This window comes from Kogia breviceps, chromosome 12 (assembly GCF_026419965.1).
Source record: "Kogia breviceps isolate mKogBre1 chromosome 12, mKogBre1 haplotype 1, whole genome shotgun sequence".
NCBI classification, from domain to species: domain Eukaryota; kingdom Metazoa; phylum Chordata; class Mammalia; order Artiodactyla; family Physeteridae; genus Kogia; species Kogia breviceps.
The window spans coordinates 96,043,589-96,067,103 of NC_081321.1; the positions used below are offsets into that span (position 1 = coordinate 96,043,589).

At 55.7% G+C, this 23,515-nt stretch overlaps 2 protein-coding genes across 2 annotated transcripts in view; one reads left to right on the plus strand and one right to left on the minus strand.

Moving 5' to 3' along the window:
• Positions 1-9,523, plus strand: part of CSDC2 (cold shock domain containing C2) — a 13,852-nt gene extending 4,329 nt beyond the window's left edge. The window contains exons 2-4 of the mRNA XM_059081133.2: positions 5,547-5,845; positions 6,853-6,975; positions 7,552-9,523. Of these exons, the coding sequence (XP_058937116.1) occupies positions 5,670-5,845; positions 6,853-6,975; positions 7,552-7,714 (462 nt within the window). The 5' untranslated portion in view covers positions 5,547-5,669 and the 3' untranslated portion in view covers positions 7,715-9,523. The remainder of the gene's footprint in view (positions 1-5,546; positions 5,846-6,852; positions 6,976-7,551) is intronic.
• A 228-nt stretch (positions 9,524-9,751) lies between these two features.
• On the minus strand, positions 9,752-18,062 carry PMM1 (phosphomannomutase 1). The gene is made up of 8 exons (XM_059081105.2): positions 17,763-18,062; positions 15,553-15,670; positions 14,322-14,398; positions 14,093-14,184; positions 13,794-13,893; positions 11,591-11,666; positions 10,669-10,784; positions 9,752-10,286 (listed from the first exon to the last, which is right to left on the minus strand). The coding sequence occupies exons 1-8, from the start codon at positions 17,847-17,849 to the stop codon at positions 10,164-10,166; spliced, it is 789 nt and encodes a 262-aa protein (XP_058937088.1). The 5' UTR covers positions 17,850-18,062; the 3' UTR covers positions 9,752-10,163.
• Between the last annotated feature and the right edge of the window lie 5,453 nt (positions 18,063-23,515).

Genomic DNA, 23,515 nt, shown 5'->3' on the forward strand with positions numbered 1-23,515 from the left:
TTTGGGGAGCTGATAAGTGGAGCAGCCCCAACACCAGGTTGATGGCCACCTGCTGTCAGGGCTGAGTCACCATCCACAGCCCCGTGAGGCTGTATCACCACGACCTTACCTAGGGTTCTCTCCGAACAGCCCTGATGTTTTGTTTTCAGCTCCCCTGGCCCTTTTGTCTGTGGCATTGCTGGGGTTTGATCTTCCTGCAGGGAAATGAAGAGGATCTTGGCTGGCAGGGTCAGAACCAAAACACTCACAGGTGGATCATTGACACAGCTCCCAGCCCCTCTCATAACCTGGACAGGGTGCTACGATTTGCCCTATTGGACAGATGGGGAAACTGAGGCTCAAAGAGGGAGGGTCACTCAGCTAGGAACCTGGAGAGCCAGGATTCAATCCCGGGCCCTCTGGGTCCTGAGCTGTCCTCTTGCCCTCCAACTGCTAGTTCTGAAGGGCATTATTCCAGGCCAGAGGTGCCCCCAGATGGGCACACCGAATTCCTCGGGAGCTAGGGTGTAGCTCTGTTTGAGTTGAAACACATGTTCTACAGACACATCTATTTCTCTGCTCTCGGAGTTTATTTCCCCTTTCTCAGGGAAAGTTCTTTTGGGAAAACTTCAGCCTTGTCTTGGCTGAACCAGGAACAGAATTTATCCTCGCAGGAAAAGCACCACTTGCTTTCAGACAAGTCTGGCCTCTGTCACTTACCTGCTGTGTGACTTTGGGCAAGTCACTTAACCTCTCTGAGCTTCAGCTTCCTCATTTGTAAAATGGAAACAATTGTAATTTCAACCTTTGAGGGCAACTGGGAAATTTAAAAATGGAAAATAATTTCTGTAAAGACTTTAAAAAAATTTATTTATTTTTGGATCTGTTGGGTCTTCGTTGCTGTGCGTGGGCTTCTCATTGCGGTGGCTTCTCTTGTTGCAGAGCACAGGCTCTAGCGCATGGGCTTCAGTAGTTGCAGTCTCAGTAGTTGGGGCTCGCGGGCTCCAGAGCGCAGGCTCAGTAGTTGTAGTCCACAGACTTAGTTGCTCCGCGGCATATGGGATCTTCCCAGACCAGGGCTCAAACCCATGTCCCTTGCATTGGCAGGCTGATTCTTAACCACTGAGCCACCAGGGAAGTCCTGTAAAGACTTTTTGTAAAGACTGTGTATAGCATTCAGACAATAAAAGCCCTGTCTTCACTTGCCTCCTTCTGTGGCAATATTCTGGAGAAAGGGTCTGAACTGGAGGCTTGTTCTGCACCCCCTTGTTCCATTCTCCCTGGTCTCCCAGGCTGCCCTGCACTGTACAGTTCCTTCAAGTCCAGGGCTCTGGCAGGGACCAGAGAGGGAAAGCCTCTGTCCAAGGTCACACAGCAAGTCAGTAGCAATGCAGGGGCTGAACCCAGGACTCCTGACTTCCCACTCCAAGGCTCCAGAGTCAGATTCCCCTGGTTCAAGTCCTGGCTCAGACATTCATTGCTGTGTGGCCTTGAGTGAGTGACAGCCTCTCTGAGCCTCAGTTTCCTCATCTGCAAAATGGGGTCATAATAGCACCAGCCTTAAAGGACTACTGCAGGAACTAAATGAAAGGAGAAGCTATGAGGGGCAGTGCAGGTACCTAGTGTGTGGGTGAGTCCTTGGGAAAGCAGGGAAGGTGAGCATACAGGGCGGCTCCAGCTGGCGGGTCTCTCCTGCCCACTCCCTCTCCCCTCTATGCCCAACTTAGCCACCCTGTCCGGAAGGAGCAACCTCTCACCCAGCACCTACCCAGTGCTTCCCCCACTCCATCCCATGTCATCCTCACTGAAGCTCTCGGAGGAGGGATTCTTGTAATCCCCATTTTCCAGAAGAGGAGGGAGAGAGGGGAGATTGCAGAGCAGCACTCTTGGTACTTGTGGGGGCTACTTCGTCTGCCCCTCCAGCCCCAACTCCTGCCCGCAGGTCAACTCCCCACCTTCTCCCTGGGAGCCCCTCTGGGTAGGTGGGGCTGTGGACTGGGAGCTGGAGGGGATGAATGTCTATTGCTGCTGTTATTCCATCCCCTTCTCCTCCCCCTCTGCTGCCTGGCCCATTTGGGGGAAGGGAAGGAGGGGGGCTGCCCTCAACCCTAACCCTGGAAAATCAGTGCCTCTTTCCCCTTCCCCAATCCCTGCTTTGCATGAGACCTGGGAGCCACGCTCACTCAGTCTTGGGTCCGGAGGCCTGGCTGGCCAGAGCAGGGCCCAGCTCAGCTGCATCTCCCTGGTAACCACTGAGGGTTGCCTCTGCCCCTCCCCCACCTCCTTCCCTCCCCTCCACCCGCCATGACCTCCCAGCACAGGCTGTCACCGCCAAGCACAATACCAGGCCTGGGAAAACTGTGCAGTGGGCAGGCCGTGCCACACTGCTTCCTGGAGAAAGGGAGGCTGAGCTCCTCTCCCTGCCGCCGGCCACCCTCACCCAGTTAGGGAAGCAGGCACCCAGGGCTGTGATGCGGGGCCCGTCATCTCCTGCTTTCCTGGCTGTGTCATCTTGGGTAGCTTTGTTGCCTGTCTTCCTTTTTGGGAACAGCTTTATTAGATATCATTCCCACACCGTATAATTCATCCTCTTGAGATGGACAAGTCAACGGCTTTTAGTATATTTACAGAGGACATTTTCATCACCCCCAGGAGAAACCCTGTACCCGTGAGCAGTCACTACTCATTCTCCTTCCCCCTCCCCCAAGCCTGGAAACACTAATCTACTTCCTGTCTCGAGGGTCTGCCTATTCGGGACGTTGCACGTGCATGGAATCCTGTAATACACGCTCTTTTGTGATTGGCTTCTTCCACTTAGCATCATGATTTCAAGGTTCAGCTGTAATGTGACACGTATCAGTACTTCATTTCTTCTTATGGCTGAATAATACTCTACTTTATGGTTAACCACATTTTGTTTATCCATTTATCTGTTGTTGGACCCTTGGGGGGTTTCCACTTTGGGGCCTTTATGAATAATGCCGCCATGGACATTCATGTGCATGTTTTTCTGTGACTGCTTCAGTTTTCTTCTCTCTAAAATGGGGACATGGGGCTTCCCGGGTGCCGCAGTGGTTGAGAGTCCGCCTGCCGATGCAGGGGACGCGGGTTCGTGTCCCGGTCCGGGAAGATCCCACGTGCCGCGGAGCGGCTGGGCCCGTGAGCCGTGGCCGCTGAGCCTGCGCGTCCGGAGCCTGTGCTCCGCAACGGGAGAGGCCACAACAGTGAGAGGCCCGTGAACCGCAAAAAAAAAAATTAATAAATAAAATAAAATGGGGACATGGGAATTCCCTGGCAGTCCAGTGGTTAGGACTCCACGCTTTCCCTGCCGAGGGCCCGGGTTCGATCCCTGGGCCCACAAGCCGCGGGGCGGCGCAGCCAACAAATATATAAATAAATATATAAAATACAATAGGGATAAAAATGCTAAACCTGGCCCGTCCCTGCCCCCTCAAGGGGGCTCAGAGAGAAAAACTGCACGTCAGCACGAGGGGCTGTGAGGGGCAATTCTCACCCCATCCCCGGCAGTTCTTTTGGCTGGAAGGGATGTGTTGGGGGCTTGCTGGGGAGGAGGGAGGCTGCACCTCTGCCCCCAGGGATGGCAGAGCCAGCTCATCACCTTGACCCAGAAAAGTCCCACTTGCTATGTGATCTTGAACAGTGGCCAGGAGACCTGCTCCAATGACAGGGGTTGAATGGGGTGACTCCTCGGCTCTTCTAGTCCATGCAGGGTTCTGGAGTCCTAAACTCTTCCCTGGGGGCGGGGCAGGGTGAAAATGGAGGCCAGAAAGAGGCTTAGTTCAGGGATTCACCTCTGGCCCCAAGGCCTTTGGGTGAAGTGGGGGGGAGTGAAGGAATGGGGGTGAGGAGGTAGAGAACTCGTCACCCTCACCCTTATATGACCACGGACAATGGGCACTTCTTTGTATCCCCCCCTTAGCCAAGCCTCACCATAGCCTGTGAGGGAGTGAGGCAGGGCTTATCAGCTCCATTATACAGATGAGGAAGCTGAGGCCAGTGGAAGTGCTAGCCAAGTCCACGGCTAACACGCAGCAGAGCTGGAGCTCTCCAGGTCCAGGCGTCCTGCCTGGCCCCACTGTGGCAGGTTGCCCGCCCCAGGCTCAATCAACAGCTAGCGTCTCTTGGAGCCCAAGACTTTCCAACCCTGGGGAGGGGGAGGGGTGGTGAGTGCATGCGTGAGGGAACTACATTCTCTTCCTCTGCAGAGAAAAATACAGGATGAATTTTTTTAAGGTCATCCAGGCACTGAGCTGTTGACAGGGGAATTTCTATTGATTAGCACTGATAATAGCAATTTATTGGGTACCTACGAGATGCCAGATGCCTTCACATACACTAAATCATTGAATCCTCAGCAACCAGGGGAATACCCTGGTGGTCCAGTGATTAGGACACGGGTTTTCACTGCCGTGGACCTGGGTTCAATCCCTGGTCCGGGAACTAAGATACCACAAGCTGTGTGGTGTGACCAAAAAACAAAAACCTCAGCAGCCTTGCATGGTAAGCATTCGCAACCTCGTTTTAGAGAGGGGGAACCTGGGGCTAAGGAAAAATCTCCAACATTCCTAAGAGCTCACCATGCCCTGATCCTATTCTAAGCATGTAGAAAGTCATTTAATCCTCACAGCAACCTCTCCGTGAAATAAGAACCCACATTATCCCCATTTTACAGAGCAGGGAACCAAGTCAAAGGTTATGAGTGTTGACCAAGGCTGCACAGCTGGTAGGTAGAGGAGCCAGGATTCAAACCCAGACCTTTTGGGTCCACATTCGCCCACATTCCCACCTGCCATGCTGGAACTGTTGAGTGGCTTGCTTGAGGTCACCAAGTTACAGGTGACAAAGCTGAGATTCAGACCCAGGTCTGTGGATTTGAAACTGCTAGCAGCTGTGCCACACTGTGCCCCGGATCATTGGCCACTTTACCCATCCCACCTCTTAGGGCCCCAAGTTAAAGAATTGAACTTCAAGCTGGAAGGACTTTTGGTTAGTCTCGGTCAGCTTGGATCACCACTAACAAAATACCCCAGACTGGGGGCTTAAACAAGACATTTACCTCGTACAGCTCTGGAGACTAGAAGTCCGAGATCAGTGTGCCAGCACGGTCTGGCTCTGTCTGGGGAGAGCTCTTGTCCTAACTTGTAGACCGCCCCCTTCTGGCTCTGTCCTCACAAGGCAGGGAGAAAGGGGGCAAGCTCTGGGTTGGGGGGTGTCTGTCCTTCTAAGGACGCTAATCCCATCATGGGGGCCCCACCCTCCTGACCTCATCTAAACCTAGTTACCTCCCAAATGCCCCATCTCCAAATACTATCATATAGGAGGGGTTAGGATTTCAACATGTGAATTTTAGGGGAACGCAATTCAGCCCACAGCGAGGTTCTATGACCATTTTGTCTTTCGGGGGAGGACACCGAGTCAGGTAGGGGCTGTGAGTGGCCTGAACTCACTCTGTCAGGAGTAGCAGGCAGGCCCGGCCCTCCAGACCTGTGTCCAGAAGCTACCCACCCTGGACCACACTCACCTGTACCTCTCTCTACCCCTTCCAGACGGAGCCTGTGGCTGGTGAGGCCGCCGAGCAGGGCCAGGCCGGGCCCTGCCCGCAAGGACGCCCAAGCCCTTCACCGGCCCCTGTGCCTGGGAGCCCACCAGGCTCTCCCACTGGCTCCGCCATGACTTCGGAGCCCACGCCACCCCCGGTCGTGCCCCCGCTCCACTCCCCCAAGTCCCCTGTCTGGCCCACCTTCCCATTCCACCGGGAGGGCAGCAGGGTCTGGGAGCGAGGCTGTGTCTCGCCTCGGGACCTGCCCAGCCCCCTGCCCACCAAACGGACCAGGACGTATTCAGCGTGAGTACCTGCCCCTCGCCCAGGCTCTGGTGGTTCTTCCCCAGGACGGGGCTCCGGTCGGGGCTGCCCAGCTCCCATCCTCCTCCGTCCGAGCTGTGTAAGGACCTTCCAGTGACTGCTAGCATTCTTTCATTCCACAAAGTTGTCCTGAGCTCCCGACCAGGGGATCCAGGGATGAATGAGGCAGAGTCTCAGCCCGCAAAGGTGTTTACAATCCAGAGGGAATTTGCCCACCATTGACTACACCTGGCCGGGTTGGGCATCAGGGGAGATGTCTTAGCCGGGTCTGAAAGATGTATCAGGTGAAGAAGGAAGTTGGGTGCTCCCGGTGGATGAAACAGCCTGGGCAAAGGCGGAGGCATGGGGTGGACCTTTGGAGAGAGGCGGGCAGGCTGGACGGAGACCAGCCCTGGGTCTTTGGGGTAGGTCACGGGGTGGAGTCAAATTGGGGAAGGGTTTTGTGGGAGCCACAGGGAGGCTGACTTGGTTCGGTCAAAGGAGGGGTTTTTGATGGCAAGCATTGAGTGATTGTCCCATGTCCAACCCGAGACCAGGCACAGAGCAGATGCTTAATAAATGATGAATGAGTGGATGAATGACCAATAAGTGGACAGGACGGATACCGCTGCTTCAGGAGGTAGTGAGCTCCTCGTTCTGGGAGTTATTCAAGCCTAGGCTGTACATTTCTTCACTTGGAAATCTTACCACAGGAATCCATGTAACCTCAGGAGGGGAGGGTCTTGTACAGAGAGAGGGGCACTGGCTGGGAGTCAGGAGGCCCGCTTGCTGTGCACCCTGGGAGAGCCAGTTCCCCTCTCTGGGCCTCAGTGTCCTTATGGCCCCGTGGGATGATGAGAGGACTGAACTAGTCTCTATGGGTGATTTCTGGCCCGGGAGGGTTCTCCACAGCGCTGAGGCAGGCCCCGCAGACGGGGCCCGGGAGAGCTGTGGGGGTCCAGGGAGGGGGTCCCCAGCCCACAGTTCCAATACCCCTACCCTATCTTCAGGACAGCCCGTGCCTCGGCTGGCCCCGTGTTCAAGGGTGTCTGTAAGCAGTTCTCACGCTCACAGGGCCACGGCTTCATCACCCCGGAGAACGGGTCAGAGGACATCTTCGTGCATGTGTCTGAGTGAGTCCCTCCCACTTCCCCGTTGTTGGCCGGGCCCCTGCTGCAGTTTCCTAGCAGTGCCTCCAGAATGCTCCCTAGGCCTCTCCCCTCACTGGCTGAAGTCTGTGTTCCTGGCACCCTTCTCCTCTCATAGGGCCTCCAGGGGCATGGGTGGAGGAGGGCTGGGGCCAGAGGGAGAGGGGCACTCAGACCCCAGAAACCACTGCCTGAGTCCTGGGATCCTGTTCCCGCATCACGGGGGTGAGAGGCCTGGGTCCTTCAGCCTGGAGGGAAGCTAAGAGGTGGGAGGTGGTCTAGGCCTGGCCCCCAGCCCTAATGCCAGGCGTGACCTGTGGAGTCCCTGAGCCCTAAGCCTTGGGAACCTCCCTGAGCCCTTTTGCATCTCACTTTGTAGCGGAGCGAGGGGCTGTTTATGATTCCCATTTTACAGATTAGAGAACTGAGGCTCCGAGAAGGGAAGCTGGCTCAGGCTCCCTGGCCTAACTAGGCCCAGGGCTAGGCTGCCCTCAGGCCAGACCACAGGGGGCATCCAGGGAGGGGGCCTGCTCCTGGGCTGACACCCCTCCCCCCCACCAGCATCGAGGGGGAGTACGTGCCAGTGGAAGGCGACGAGGTGACCTACAAGATGTGCCCTATCCCGCCCAAGAACCAGAAGTTCCAAGCCGTGGAGGTGGTGCTCACCCAGCTGGCGCCACACACTCCCCACGAGACGTGGTCCGGCCAGGTGGTGGGCTCCTAGGCTGGCTGGCTCCTGTGCTAGCTGCCAGGCGTTGGGGGAGCCACACAGGGTAGATGGGCGGCAGCCAGCTCCACGCCCCACGGCACTGGCTGAGCCAGTCCCCCGGGCGGCCTCGGTGTGCAAGTCTGTCTGTCTGTGCTCGTGGACTTGAGTGTGTGCCTCCATCCACCCTGTGACTATTGTGAGTCAGACCGAGGGGGAGGCCACCAGACCCGCCTTCCCTGCTTTCCACTCTCTCTCCTTCCTCCCCTCCCTGCCACATACGCACAGGACCCTCCTGCCCTCCTCACACCCATCTGCGTGTCCACTGAGCCTCGGCGGGCCTGCGTCAGGCCAGGGCCGGAGTCGGGACAGTGGTGGGGCGGGGGCCCCGCCCCCCTCCCAAGCTTGCTCTCCTTGCTCTGCTCCAGGCCTGGCCCTGGGGGCCAGACTCTGCTTGTGCTACACCCCCCCTCCCCCCGGGCGGGGGTCTCCTGCTGTGACCTGGACCCCTCCCCTCAGAAGCCAGGCCACTGAGCTCTTTGGGGGAGCCTCGCCGGGGGAGAGGGTGAAACCTGGGGGCAGAAAGGCCACCCTCGCGCCCCCCATGGCCAAGGCCCAGCCTTCCCTCCTTCCTGCTCTCTCTCGGCACACCTGAGGCAGGAAAGAGGGGCCTGGGGGCAGAAGGCGGTCTGGGGGGCTCCTGTTTTGCTGGCCAGCCCCTCCTCCTCAGCCTGGCAGTGGCTTTGGGAACCCCAGACCGAGGCTGTGTCCACTTCCCTGGGCCTCGCGGAGCCTTGCTGCCCCCACTCCCCGCTGGGGAGGCAAAGGTCTGCAGAGGGCTGGGAGCACGGCTCCCCTGGCTTGGATGGAGCCGCCCCCTTCACCCTGACTCACAAGCCCACTGATGCTCTGCCCGCGTCCAGCCATCATGGCCGCTGAGGACCCAGCGATGGATGAACACACATCCCCTCAGGCGTGCCAGCCTCAAGAATAGCTCTCAGCCTGGGAGACCACCAGCCCTGCAGCCCCCTTGCTGGACCCTCTTCCCAAAGCCATGGGACAGTGACGCCCACTGGCCACCAACAGGCCAGCAGCTGAGCTGTGGTCCCTGCCTTGTCCATCCCTTAAGATGTGTGGTGTCCCTATTCCTTTTGGGCCAGGATGCATTCACTTCTGGGCAGGGGGTTGGCCTGGCCAACCTTCCTGGTCAGGAAGGAGGGGCTCTACCTCCATCCCCCCGCCCCACCACACTCCCCTCCAGGGAACACATCACCTGATGGGGGAAGAAATGGGGTTCAAGGGAGGACCTGCCAGGGAGTGATCCTTATGAAACCCAGTCTGAGTAAAGCAGATGCCAAGGATGCGGGGGTCAGTGACTGTCTAGGAGGATCCCCAGCCCTGTAGGTGCCCCAAGGCCCCAGGGGAGACACCGGCTGAGGTATGTGTATCTCACCCCTGACCCCAGCACAGAGGCTGGAAGACCAGAGCTGCTAAGATGCGCCGGCCAGCCCCCTAAAACTCAGAATGGCCCAGCCTGACCCCCACGTTGAGCTGGGGCTACTCTAGCAAGGCCTGAGGCCTTTCTCCTGAGGAACAAGGCTCCCTGGCTTCCCTGGCAGAAGGTTAACGCTTGGGAGCCCCCAAGACACCCTCCCCTGACACACACCGGCAGTAGGCCCCCGCTTTAGGCACCAACCGGGAAGCAGGCTGTGGTAACGTCAGCCCTGGGGCCGCCCCACAGTGTCCAGTCCGACCTCCTGAGACCCCCAGCCACCTGGACTCCCCCATCCTTCCTCACACTGGCAATAAACCCTCAACTGTGACTCAGCCTGGCCCATAGCTGCCTGTCTGTCTGGGTCCCAGGGGAAGTGGCTGGGGGAGGACACCCCAAACAGCCCTTGTTTGGGGCTTCAATGGTCCACCCTCCTCTACTGCATCAGATTCCCCGTGCGACCTGGGGCAAGTCCCTGCCATCTGTGCGTGTTTTCGCATCGGCAAAGGCGGGGCTGTAACAGCATCTATGACTGGGGCCAAATAGCCATTCAGACTCCACACCTCGTTCCACGAAGTTTAGTATCTGTGAGATCAAGTTCTCACAAGTATGCACCTTGCCCACCGCTCTGCGCCCCACCTAGGGCAGGGAAGCAGCGCGGGCTCTATCTCGTACCAACACTTGCACACGCTTCCCGCGTCGACAGAAACCTGTTCTGTCCAGAGGTACGAGCAGCAGCTGCAGCCAGGGCCATCGGGGTGGAGGACGGGAGCCAGGCCCACCAAGAGCTGACCAGCTGGGGGTGGCTGTCCACGCAGACCCCGGGCCCACTGAGGTGGGCCTTCAGCAGGTAACACGAGGCAGGTGTCCTGGGCCAGAGGAGGGGCCCTGGCGCCCCCCAACACCAGGGCCAGGGCCTCTCTTAGGCCCGGGCAGAGCTCTTTGGAAGTCCCAAGGGGCAGGTGTGGGCCCTGGTCACGCCTCATGGGCTGTCTCTGGGAAAAAGATCTCACGGCATCGCTGCACCGTGTCCTGCGGGGACACCACACTGTGGCCAACAGTCCGGGGGTCTGTGTAGATCTCAAAGTCGTTCCCACCCTGCACACAGAGGAAGGGTAGTGAAGGCATATGTACGCATGTGGTGCCTGGAGGAGGTTCCCAGGTTTGGAGCCCAACACCCACTCTGGCATGGGGTCCCCTCCCCACACCGGCTCCTACACAGCTGCCCCTCCTCCTGCTGCCTCAGAACCACCAGGAGGCCCACCTCCTTCATCAGATCTGCCCTGACTTGCTGTATGACATGGGGCAAGTGTCCAGCCAGCTCTGGGCCCCAGCCGTCCGATCTGCGTGATGGGGCTGGTGAGCCCTGGCTGTTCTCTGGGAGTTTCCCAGGAGGTCTGTTCTGTCACCCCGTGTCCTGGCCTCGATCTGGAGGCGACTTGGGGTGGGGGGACCTGGGCTGAGCCTGAGCCACACTTACGGGGCTGGTCTCGTTCCCAAAGAAGTGGATGGTGTCGAAGCAGTCCTGGGCCAGGCTGTCCAGGCAGTAGCGCTTGTCCCAGCCCTCAGGGAAGACGTCAAAACTGATCATGCCTCCTGTGGGGGCGGGAGTGAGGGTGGCAGACGAGGCTAGCAGAGGGGTGGCTCACGGGGACCTTGGGCAAGGCCCTTCGTTCATTCATTCATTCATTCATTCAACAACCCTGGAGTGCCTACTGAGCACCAGGCACAGGGCGCGGACGGACTCAGGACCCTCACGGGAGGTATGATCCGTGTGGGAGAGATGGGTGGTAAGTGCCCAGACCACCTTTCAGATCATGTAAGTCAATGAAGGGGGCAGGGCGCGGGGCAGGGAATCTCCCCAGACGGTGTGATCAGGGGAGAGCTGTCCAAGAAGGCGACACTGAGCCGAGACCTGAGCCAGAGTGGCAGTTGCCAGGGAATGATGCAATCCCCAAGGCAGGAAAGGGCGTGGAGTGTCCCAGTGACACAGAAAGCTGGGAAAGGGCAGTGGCACAGGCATGCGGGCCCTGGGGTGCAGGGAGGGGGCCTGGGTTTCATGAGGAGTGAGAAGGAGCCTCTGAAGGGCTCTAAGCAGGGGTATGACAGGGTCTGTTTTTCTGTAAGGCTCCCTCTGGCCACTGTAGGGGATGGACTGCAGCGGGAGGTGCATTGGTTTTTGACCTGAGCAACTGGGTGGGAGGTGTGGGTTGCCTGGTTTAGGTGGGGAAGCCTCGGGGGCTGGAGTTCCTGCCTGTTCTGGTTCAGCTTGCCCTTGCTGTGCCCGGAGGGCTGGGAGGGGTTTCTAAAGATGCTCGCGGGGTGCAGCCTGGCCTTGGGAGTGAGGCCCTGGGGTGGGCTCATGTACCAGACCTTGCAGGCCCTCCAAGGGGTTGACGTACCTCGGGAGAACCTCAGTCCTTTGCCAGCAAACTCTGTTTTCAGGGCTTCCACAAACTTCTCCCGGATCTTCTCCTTCTGCAGAAGGGGAGAGAGCAGACTGAGGTTCAGAGGGCTGCTGTGGGCCAGGCCCTGGGCTGGGTACACAATGCATGTGAGCTCACTGAGTCTTCCAGGTGGATATCATGCCCCGCCCCCCCCACTTTACAGATGAGGAAACTGAGGCTCAGAGAGGGGCTATGCCTTGTTCAAGGTCACCCAGCCTCAGTGGCAGAGCCAGGGCCTGAATCCCAAAGGCCTGTAACTGAACTCAGTGCCAGATCCTGCCAGTGGGGTATGGGCGGGGTATCCTGAAGGAGGCCTTGGAGCAGAGGCTCGAGGAGGAAGGTTGAAGGGGTGGGACAGTCTGAGTCCCAAGTCACAGTGTCCACCTCAGGGCAGGGCTCAGCCCTGTCAGCTCTGCCCAGTCCACAGGGCTGAAGGAGGGTAAAGCATTTATATTAGATCTGCACTGGTGAAGGGTACACAGGAGATCAGAAGGTTCAGCTCCCTCTCCAATATCAGAAGAGGGCAAAACAAGACCCAAAAGACAAGAGAAGACCCTGGGGGCTGTGGGAAGGGTCAGCGTGTCCTGTCTCATTACAGCTCATGAGATGGGAACTGTGATTATCCCCACTTTACGGATGAGAAAACAGAGGCACATAGTAGTGAAGCCACTTTTCCAGGTAACTGGGCAAGTAGGAGGTGGAACTGGGATTAGAAACTCAGGTGGCCTGTGAGAAAGGGCCATCTCCCAATACGTGCGTGGGAGGAGGTTCTCGGCCAGTGGTCAATCTTAACCACTCCACAAGAAAAGTCTCCGCGCCTGTGGGCATTGCCTATCCGCAGCCCTGGGGCTCAGGGTGCCAATGGGGATGGGCTAGGACATCACTGCAAGTCCCACCCAGCCTCAGGGAAACATCAGAGGGCAGCAGGCAGAGGCCCAAGTTCAAATCTTTGGGCTGCAACTAATTCTCTATGTGACCTTGGGCAAGCCACTTCCTCTCTCTGAGCCTCAGTTTCCTCATTCATAACGTGGGTATAATATCATCTATTTCATTCATTCAGAAAGCATTTCTCAAGCACTTCTGTCAGGCACGTGCTGGGCCCGGTGGATCCAGCAGTGAACAGCCACAGAAACCCCAGCCCTTAAGGAGCTTACAGCTTCAGCTGGGGAGACAGACAATAACCAAGGTTTAAAAATAGGTGATACAGTGGATTAGAGGGTGGTGATGGCTGTTTGGGAGGAAATAAAACAGAGGAGAAGATCAGCAGGTACAAAGGGGTGCAATGTTTCGTGTAATGCTCGGGGAAGGTGACACTTGAGCGGATGTGAAGGAGGTGAGAAGGCGCAGCCCTGGAGTAGGAAAAACTGTCTGCTATCTCTAGCATCAGCACGGAGGACACGGCCGGAGCAGAGAGAGCAGGGGCAGAGCAGAAGGGCAGGTCAGCAGGAAGGACAGAGACGGGCGGGTGTGAAAAGGCTTGGTGGACTGGCTCCACCCCTGAAAGGGACAGAGGTATATGGGGCGGATGATGACCAAAATGCAAGTCAAGGTTCAGCGGGGGTAGCACATCCAAAGGCGACAGGGACCTTGGTGTGTTCCAAGAACAGAGGCACAGGGAGAAGGCTGAAGAGGGAGCCCTGAGCCGGGCAGACCCCTCGGGGCTCAGGACACCACAGGAGGCAGCTAGGACATTGTCCCGTTGGCAAGCTGACCCGTGGAAGGACTGTAAGCAGGGAGTGGATGGGGGCAGACAGATGTGCTGCTTCTCAGCGGCACAGTGCTGGAGAACTGACTGGCAGGGCTTTCTGGCAAGGGCTGGAGGCACACACATAGGCGAAGGGATCTGAGACCAGCTCTGAGGCTGAAACCCTAGACATTACTTCTGGACTTGACGGGGGTGGGCAGGTGGAAATGACGCCCTAGGTGTTGCTCAGGTAAGTAGGTGGCTGGTGGTGCTGGTCACCAAGGGAGGGAGGTCAGCAGTGCCGGAAAGACACAGAAGTGCCTACAACCATGGCGCATGGTAGGTATCCAAAAGGGTACTGGTTGAATCAGAACACCCACCCACCCCCAATCCTCTTCAATGATGAGAAAATAAAGGCTCAGAGAGGCTGAGGGACGGAGGTCCTATAGCCCAAGGTTGTACAGCTGGTGGCACCTTGTCCAGTTCGGAGAACTCGATTCGCTCCTCCAGGGTGCAACTCCGGCCAATGGGCGAGATGTTCAGCATGCCGTTCCGGAACTCGATGAAGGTTCCACTGGTGGGGAGGGGGCGGGTGGGAGGGTGGAGAGCCAGAGAGAAGGAGGAGGGCCCTGAATTCAAATCCAGCCCCGCCTGGACATCAGCGGGGACAAGAATCCACCCACAGGCAAGTCAGGGTCCATCTGAGAGACCTGCCCCTTTTCTCGCTCAGGCCCAGGAGGGGCAGGACACAGGCTGGGCGGGTGGGGCCTCACCGCTTCTTGGGCAGTCTAAGCAGGGCCATGTAGCGGAGGCAGAAGTTGATCAAGTCCTGCAGGAGTTCCTCCCCCAGGTGGCTCTGGATTGTCTGGGCAAGGGACACAGGGCTCTGAGTGTGGTGGGCACAGCGCTGCCCCCCCACCCCCCCGCCCAGGACAGAAGCCACCAAGGGAACGTTCCACTGTGGAAAGGGGTCCTAAGGCCCCAGGGAAGGGGGGCACTGACCTGCTTGGAGAGCAGTCGTCCATGCTTATACTGCACCGTCCCGTTCTCAGCAAACACATAATCAAACCTCTCAATGACTTCAGGGCCATGTAGAGGCCAGGGGGGAAAGAAAGAGTGTGAGACCAGGTACCCAGAGCCAAGCAGAGAGATGAAACCCACACCCCTTGGTCTGGCATTCAAAGCACACTTGCTCTGTCCAGAACCTGCTTTTCCAGCCTCCTCGCCTTCTGCAGCTTGGTTTTTTCCGAACAAGCAAACAAGCCAGTGTGCTTCGCTCTGGGCCTTCGTTCACGCAGCTCCTTCTGTCTGGGACGCCCTCCCCCTTCACTTCTTCTCCAAGGTCCAGCTCCCTCCCTCTGGAAGCCCTCCAGGACTTCCCGGCAGAGGACATCATTTCTGTTCTGCGCTCTCACAGCCCCTCTGCATGGGGACTTCCCTTTCGTGACTTCCATCACTGTGCTATCAAGGCTGGCTGCAAGGGGAGTTTTCGGCTCTGATTGCCACAAGAAGTGGCTGGAGCAAGCCAGGAGGCTGCTGCAGGGTCAGGTGGGAGGTGGCCACCTGGACTGTGGTGGGGCGGTGGAGACGGAGACATGGACACAGGGAGACATTCTGGACTTGCTGACGGAATAAACGAGGAGGAGGGGAAAAGGGAAAAGTCAAGGAAGTCTCTGGTTTGAGGAAGTGGAGGCATTTGCCTCAACTGAGCTGAAACTGGGAACTCAGATGAGAAAAGGGGCTCTGGGTCCACACAACTTCCTGGGTGACTTCTGAATCCTCCTCTGTTAAATGGGGTAATCATACCCACCCTAAAGCGCGGTTGTGAGGATTAAATGAAAAGAAGTGAACACAGAGGATTAAATGAAAAGAAGTGAACACAAGGTCATTTTCAACAAATGGTAGCCATTACTGATTAGGCCCATTTTAAAGATGAGGAAATAAAGACTCAGCAGGGAGAAAACTGAGAACATAAACTATGTAAGGTCAGGATTCTGTCTGCTTTGTTCCTTGCTGTTTCTCCAAAGCCCAGCACAGTGCCGGGCACATAGTAGGTGCTCACCAAACGTTTGTTCAATCACTGAAGGAAACACCTGGCTGTTCACTCTGCTTCCTTTGCCCCACAGATGCAGGACTGGGTCTTTGAAGGCACATTGCTCCAGGGATCTCACGAACTCCCCACTCCCTCCACCCCCACCCCAAATGTGGAAGTGGCTCTGGTTGCTCCTCTTACCTTCATCCCCCTCTCCCAGCTGCTCAGCAATCTTAGAGTAGTCAGAGCCGCCCACCACACCGATCTGCACCCTTCTTCGCAGCTTCTGCAGGAAGGCAGCCACCTCAGGGTCGATCTTCTGCAGGGAGGCAGGGAAGCACAGCATTCTGTCAGCACGTCTGGGACCTCCACTTACACGTTACTCAGTGCTCAGAATCCTGGGAGCCCGCGTTCCACCCAGATCTGAGGCAGGTCAAGGGTTAGAACCCAGATCTCCGAATTAGATGCACTTGGGTTCAAACTCTGGCTCGAGTCCCTCAAGACCAGGATGACCTGAGCAAATGGCTTTGCCTTTCTTTGCCTTAGTTGTCCCATCTATACAATGGGGATGATAATAACAACCATGTGTAGTAGCAACCGCGTGACCGTTAAGGATTAAGTGAGATAGTGCTTGGAAATGAATAAACAATTAACTAGTGACTAACCACTTGAAAAGATTCCCCAATCTTATAAACTAGTGAGTTATAATCCATGTTTTCAAACATTCAGCTATTCAAAGCTGACAATATCTAGGGTGGACATAGGGCCAACAGGCCCTCTCATATGTTGCTGGTGAGACTGTAAATTGGTACAGTCACTTTGGAGGGTAATTTGGCAAAATCTATTAAAACTTTAAATGCAAATACTCTGTCACACAGAATTGCCCAGGTGTATATGGATGTTCATTGGGATGGTTTATGACAGTGAAAAACTGCAAATAAGCTAGTCAATCGGAGCATGGCACACACCTGCTCTGAAATTCTATACTGTGGTTACACAGAATAAAGCAGGGCTGTGCTTCCAATGTGAGAGAGCCCCAAGACATGCTGTTAATTGTCAAAAGCAAGTTGCAGAAAGGCACACACAGTATGATGCCACTTACTAAAAAGAAACGCACACAAAAAACCTTAGAACTCTGGGGATGGGGCTGGGCCTGCGATCCTGACTAGTCAGAGGGGACTTTACCCTCCTCAGTTATGTTTCCATTCTTTACAAGAGAATGTCTTCATAAATACGTGTACAATTAAAAATTAACTTTTGAAAAGTGCTAAGGACAGATCCAGGCGGGTGGACAGCACTGACACTCTGTTCCTGTTTAGGCCATTAGGTTAGGGGAGCTAAGGGTCAGAGGGAGGTGTAGGGGCTGTTCCTAGACTCTGCTACCCTCCCTCCACTTTCTTCTTCCTCCCAGCCCTGAGGACCCTGGGAGCTGCTGGAAGGCCAGGTGGCCTGATTGCTTCCTGTGCCCCCAGGGCCCTCACATAGGGGAGGGGAGGCCAAGACCTGGGTTCCTATCAGCCTCTGCCCTGCAACCTAGACCTGCTGGCTCCCAGCTCTAGGAGATCCCTCAGTAGGTCCTGGTGGACCCAGACTGGAGGGCAAGAAAGAGGCCTGCTTATCCATGCACCCAGCTGGTGAGGGTGGGTCTGGGGGGTTCATCCCCCAGAGTGAGATCCAAAGGGAGAAAAACAGTGTGTGGAGCACAGGTTGGAGCATCAACAACCCAATGAGATGTTTTTAGAAGGAAAACTGCACTCCCACTCACCCTGTACCACAATATCCCCATGGGACCAGACTAGCCACCGCCCCCATCTCCAGGTGGAAGGAGCCCCAAAACAGCCTAAATGGTACAGAAGCCCGCCATCCTTCCCTCGGAGAGGAGGGGGATGGGGATGGAGGAGTTTGAGAAACTAAACGCAGGCCCAATCTTGCAAAGGTCAGGTGGGATAGCTCCGAGACCCCGTTGTCCCCCACCGATGGGGACCTAACGCTTGGGTGCGCTGAGCCTTGTATGGAACCCTAGGTTCAGACTCCAGCTTCGCGCTACCGGTGCGTCCTAGGGCTGAAATGGGGTGGGAGCCACGGCTGGGGAGGCGGGGGCGCCCCGGAGCCAGGCCTGGTGGGGTGGGGAGGGGACTAGGCCCCTGCTCGCAGCTTCCTTCCTCCAGAATCCGACCCACCCCACTCGCTCCCGGGCAGAACGTGGGCGCGGACGCTCGCGGGCTCTGACGTGGGGAACTGGGCTCCCATCACTCCCAGCAGAAGGCCCAGGGGTGTCAGGGGCCGGGTGTTGCCGCATCCCACACACGGTCCCGGGGGGGTCTGGGGTCACGCCGCTGCAGGCCACACATTCGGCCTCCGGGTGTGCGCGTGACACTCCCGACGGGAGCTTCTGAACTTCGGGGCCCTACCTGGCGAGCCGGCGTGAGGGTGCCGTCCACGTCAAACAGGCAGAGGACGCGCTCCTTCCTGCGGGCGCCCTCAGCGGTGACCGCCATGGTTGCAGTTCCCGGCGCCCAGCTGGGTCGAAGGATGCGGCGGCTTTGGGAAGAGTCTAGACGGGGCGGGGCCTGGGGGGGCGGGGCCAGCAGGCCGGCCCGACCTCGCCAAACGAAGAAGGGTCGTGGTCAGGGCTTGATAGGAGGCAGGGGGTGGGACGGACGGGGCAGGGGCGGGGCCTGAGCTGACTGGGGAGGATAATTCTGAATGCACCAGACGGAGAAGGGGCGTGGCATAGGGAGGAGCAGAGCCCAGCAGGTTCCGTCCGATTGTTCTAAACCAGAGGGAGGTGGGGCGTGGGCGTGGGCCTGGGACCGGAAGTGAGGGATAAAACCCGGAAGGGAGGGGCGGGGCCAGAATTGTCCCTTGTTGGGATGAGTCCGATTGCTTCTGACCAAGAAGTGGTTGGACTGGGGCGGGGTCTCGAGCTCTCAGTGCCAAGTCCCAGCGGGGAGGGCGGGACTCAGCGTCCACAACTGTGTCGGCGGCTATCAATCGCTCTAGGACTACCTCCCTGCTAATGCCTTTGAACTAGAAATCTTGAAGCCTTTTTTTCGCGGTACGCGGGCCTCTCACTGTTGTGGTCTCTCCCATTGCGGAGCACAGGCTCCGGACGCGCAGGCTCAGCGGCCACGGCTCACGGGCCCAGCCGCTCCGCGGCACGTGGGATCTTCCCGGACCGGGGCACGAACCCGTGTCCCCTGCATCGGCAGGCGGACTCTCAACCACTGCGCCACCAGGGAAGCCCATCTTGGGCTTTAAGAAATCTCCTGATGGCCTTTTCTCAAGGCTCTGGACTTTGCCAAACGGCCTGCCCCGACCCTTACTCCTCCTGCTGTCATTCTGTCCACCACATAAAGCGCAGCTAACGGTTTACTTCCTTTAAGAAACCTTCCCAGGAAGAGCCCACAAGCCGCGGAGCAACTAAGTCGGCGCACCACAAATACTGAGCCCTTGCGCCACAGCTACTGAAGCTCATGCGCCTACAGCCCCGTGCTCTGCAAGAAGAGAAGCCTGCGCACTGCAAGGAAGAGTAGCCCCAACTCGCCCCAACTAGAGAAAGCCCGCGCACAGCAAGGAAGACCCAACGCAGCCAAAAATAAATAAATTCATTAAAAAAAGAAGCCTTCCTGGACACCTCTCTATTCACAACTATTTAACCATCACGTTGACTTTGGAGTCAGTTCTAGGTGTCTTCCCAGCTTCACCAACCATGTGACTTTGGACAAGTCACTTCACCTCTCTGAGGCTTCATGTCCCCATCTGTAAAATGGGAAGAACACCACCTACTTTGTAGGGTTGCTTTACGCATGAAAAGAAATAATAAATATAAAAAAGCCCACATAGCAGGCCCTCTCCAAAGAAGAATTTGTATAGATATGCTTGATACTGTTACTAATTAAACGGCTATTTCATGTCAACAGCCTTAAAAATGTGCAGACCCTTTGAGCCAGCAATTCAACTTTTTAAAAAAATTAATTAATTAATTTGTCTGCATTGGGTCTTTGTTGCTGTGCGCGGGCTTTCTCTAGTTGTGGCAAGCAGGGGCTACTCTTCGTTGCAGTGCGCGGGCTTCTCATTGCGGTGGCTTCTCTTGTTGTGGAGCATGGGCTCTAGGTGTGCGGGCTTCAGTAGTTGTAGCTCACGGGCTCAGTAGTTGTGCCCCACGGGCTCTAGAACGCAGACTCAGTAGTTGTGGTGCACGGGCTTAGTTGCTCCGCAGCACGTGGGATCTTCCTTGACCAGGGCTCGAACCCATGTCCGCTACGTTGGCAGGCGGATTCTTAACCACTGCGCCACCAGGGAAGTCCTCAACTTTTAGAAAATAAGAAAAGGAAAAAAATTGGGGATTGGTTAAATTAATTATGATTGATCCATCACTAAGATGAATTGCTGTGAAGCCTTGAAAATCTGTGTTGTAGAATATTGAACATGGAAAAAGCATAATCCCATTTTTCTAATGGAAAAGTAGCAGACCGTCTCTGGATGCTGGTATTACGGCAAATTTCAAAGTCCTTTCCCCCCTTGGAAATGCATTAGCCGCAGCTTCGTCTTCTCTAAGATTCTCTATTTCTTCCTCCAGAAGCCAGAGCCAAAGGCCCACCTCCACTCCCCTCTGTATTTGTGTGGGTTGCCCTCCAGCTTGCCAGCGTGCCTGGGTAGGCAGGCGTTTTTGCTACATCCACAGTCTTTGCCCTGATGCCTGAGATCAGCTCTGGCAGTTTGGGTCATACACACACTCCACACATCTATGAGTGGCACTGATGTGCACAATACTTTTGATAGGCCTGTTTGTTTTTCTGTCTTGGTAGCTTCGGTACCTTGGGGAGATAACTGGAGGCAAAGTCAGGAGAACCACAGTGAGGCCCCTGATAACCATAGGGACTCGCACAGGTCACCTTCCTTTGCTGGGCCTCAGTTTGTTTATCTATACAAATGGGGATGTAATCTCCACCTGTGGACAGTGACTGTTGCCTGCCATTCCAATAAACGAAGAACGTTGACTGCCATTTCAGTTCTAGAAAGATCAAGCTGTCAGCCACTGCAAATGCCCCCACGCCTCATACCATGACGGGCCCTGAGGGGAATTCAGGGATGGAGGAAAACAGGAAGCATTAGGTACTTTGGAGACTGGCCCTAGATAATAAAGATGCATATCTAGGGAATGATTTCAATGAGCCCAGACTCTTTCATCTTCCCATATATAGAAAAGCACTAAAATAATTGAGATGTCTGTTTTTTGTGATTAGCAATAATCTTTTGATGTTTTTTCCAGCAAACAACTCCTATATATCCTGGCACCTCCTTTACCTCTTTGGAGCAGGTCCCGAGAGCTGTCTGAGAGGCTGTCTCCCCATCTATAGGCCTCAGAAAGTTCCCCAAATAAAACGTAACTCACAGTTTTTACGTTGTGTGTTTTTCTTTAGTTGACATAGTAATAACTGATATTTATTGATCCCTTACTATGTGCCAGCCCCCATACTGGACACTTGATCACATACCTTCATTCACTCTGACAGCATCTCTAGGAGATGTTACTGTCTCCACTTGGTGCAGAAAAAGGAAAGGGATGCACTGCACGGAGCACCTGAGTGAGGTACTTTCTGCAGGCACAAAATTTACGAGGGCACCAAAAAGCTCAGTAACTAAAACAAATAGCATTAAAAAAATTATTGAAGTATAGTTGATTTACAACAAATAGCATTTTAATGTAATTTTTAAAAAATCAAAATTAGATGATGAACAAAATATCAAGACAAAACTTTTAAGGACAGGATGAATAACTGTGTCCAGCTGAGGAGCCATGATGGAGAGGCAAAAGGAAAAATCTGTCTTTCTTCCCGGGCCCTGTGAGAGTTTGGTTCAGTCATCAAACGGTTGTTGTGCCAGACACTGTGTTCTGGGTCCCAGGAACACTGTAGGGAACAAAACAAGAACCCTGCCCTCAAGAAGCTTTTGTTTTCTGTAGGATGCAGATAGCAAATTGAACCATCTCCATGAGAAGGGAGACTGAACCCTTTTCTGCACCTCCTGTTCCATCTAGATCTGGTTTCTATGACTCTGGGTGCTGGCAGGGTCCAAGGCCCCTCCCAGGGTCCACCTAGTCTAGAGCCTGTTGGTGGGGCTGGAACTGCCTAGATTAATCTCTGATATCTCACAGTCAATACCTGTTCCTTTGCTTAAGAATTCCTAGGGAACTGGGTAAATGCAGATACCTGGGTCCCACCCCTGGTTCCGGGATCTGGAAGCTGTAGGGTGGGACCCACAGGGCAGGGCAGGTTTTTTCCTCCTAGGGTTCTATCCACCTTTCCAAAGACAAACAAAGAGGGTTTCCCTGGTGGCGCAGTGGTTGAGAATCCGCCTGCCGATGCAGGGGTCACGGGTTCGTGCCCTGGTCCGGGAAGATCCCACATGCCGCGGAGCAACTAAGCCCGTGAGCCATGGCCGCTGGGCCTGCGCGTCCGGAGCCTGTGCTCCGCAACGGGAGAGGCCACAGCAGTGAGAGGCCCGCATACAGCAAAAAAAAAAAAAAAAAAAAAAAAAAAACCAAAGACAAACAAAGATAAGCTCCCTGACAGTAGCACGCCAGTGCCTTAGATCTGTAGTGAACTAGTTTCCTTACAAGTACCTTTCACAGTCTCACTCTGGATTTTCACCACAACCCATTTCACAGATGAGGCCTCTGAAACTCAGAGGGGGACGAGTGAATTGCCCTGAGGCACAGACTCAGGAAGACCAGGTGGGGTAGCCCTTATGGCCATCAGTGTGTCGCCTTAAGAGGGAGGCTCATCCCTGGCAGCTGGTGCTCAGGGAGGCCCCGAGGAGAAGGAGGAGCAGGACTGGGGAACTGGGACTGGGAGGTCTGGCCAGAAGGATGTTTCCAGAGCACCAAAGGAAGCCCGGCCTGAAAGCAGGGGGCCTGAGACCCCAGCCTGGCAGAATCCTGATCAGAAAGGAAGACTCTTGGCTCCTCTGGGCCAGACACTGGCTGAGGTTTGGAGGTTAGTGACTTCTGTGTTTGCTTTGGGCAGTGTAGCTCTTCCCTGGCGCGTTTCCCTTACTTTTGTTAAGAACCCTCTGAGGTGAGTACCCTTACACTGTATAGTCAGTTTCCAGAGGTAGGTACTGACACCAGAGATGTGAAGTGGTTCTCCCAGAGTCACAGCAGAGCCAGGGTTCTCATTCAGTTCTGTTCCCCCAAAGCCCACACTTTTCCCTGACCCTGGCTGTCGGTTGAAGGCCAAGTGTCCACATGTTGCTGAGTGAATGAATATAGGTGGCGTTGACCCTCTTTTTCTCTACCTGGAGCGTGGCCTTCTGAGGGTAGGCAGTCCCAGCCCCAGGGGCAGCCTCGGTATAGTGGGGGTGGAGTCAGACCGACAGTTCCTAGGGCTGCCCCTCCACAGCCAGGTGACCGTGGACAGGTGCCTCCCACTCTGAGCCTGTTTCACGTTTATAAATGGGGCCACCACTGCCAGCCTCTCTGAGCTGTCAGGAAGATGAGGGGTGCAGGGAAGGAGAAGTGCTCAAAGAGGCTCTGCAAAGAACGGGTCCGGGCTGGTTGCTGGTTTTAACTCCATCTCTGTTCAGGGGCAGTGGGAAGTTGGAGAGATTGTGGATGTGGGCTGTTTTTTTCTCCATTTTTCAAAATGCCGACAGTGCTTACATTGTTTTCACAATAAATTAAGTCCATTGAACTTATGCTGAAGGGCGCATGCTCAAAGGTGGTGTTTGTGGAGTGGTGGAGGCTGTTGCTGGGTTGTCATAGGCCCCCTTGGGGCTCCCTTAGTCAAAGACAGTGGGGACAGGTATGGCACTGCCCCATCTGGGGCTGGGGGGCAGGGGCAGCAGTCCCCCAAAACCTGGTGTTAGTGACCGCTGCAGATCAGAACTCAGCCCCAGGACTGTGAGAACTTGGGCAAGTCACTCCTCACCTTTCAAACTTCACTTGGGGGATGAGGCTGGTGGGGTGGGGTGCGGCAGGGGGGAATCTCCCTGGAAGGGGCCTTTGAGGCTATCTGATCCAGAAACTGCCAGATGCAGAAACAGCCCCAGAGACGGGATGGCTTTGATCAAGGTCTCTGAGGCAGAGGCTCCATCCAGGTTGGTCTGTGTCCAAGTTCAGGGTTTTTATCATCTGCCCTCCCCTGAAATGTCAGCCCTA

What these genes read in the sequence shown, in the direction of transcription:
- PMM1 (XM_059081105.2), bottom strand. Translation starts at nt 17,849, where the DNA reads ATGGCGGTCACCGCTGAGGGCGCCCGCAGGAAGGAGCGCGTCCTCTGC. An exon ending in CCCTCACGCCGGCTCGCCAG is followed by an intron (nt 15,671 to 17,762) that starts GTAGGGCCCCGA and finishes GCCTCCCTGCAG; the next exon opens with AAGATCGACCCTGAGGTGGC. An exon ending in AGTTCTCCGAACTGGACAAG is followed by an intron (nt 11,667 to 13,793) that starts GTGCCACCAGCT and finishes CCCCTTCTGCAG; the next exon opens with AAGGAGAAGATCCGGGAGAA.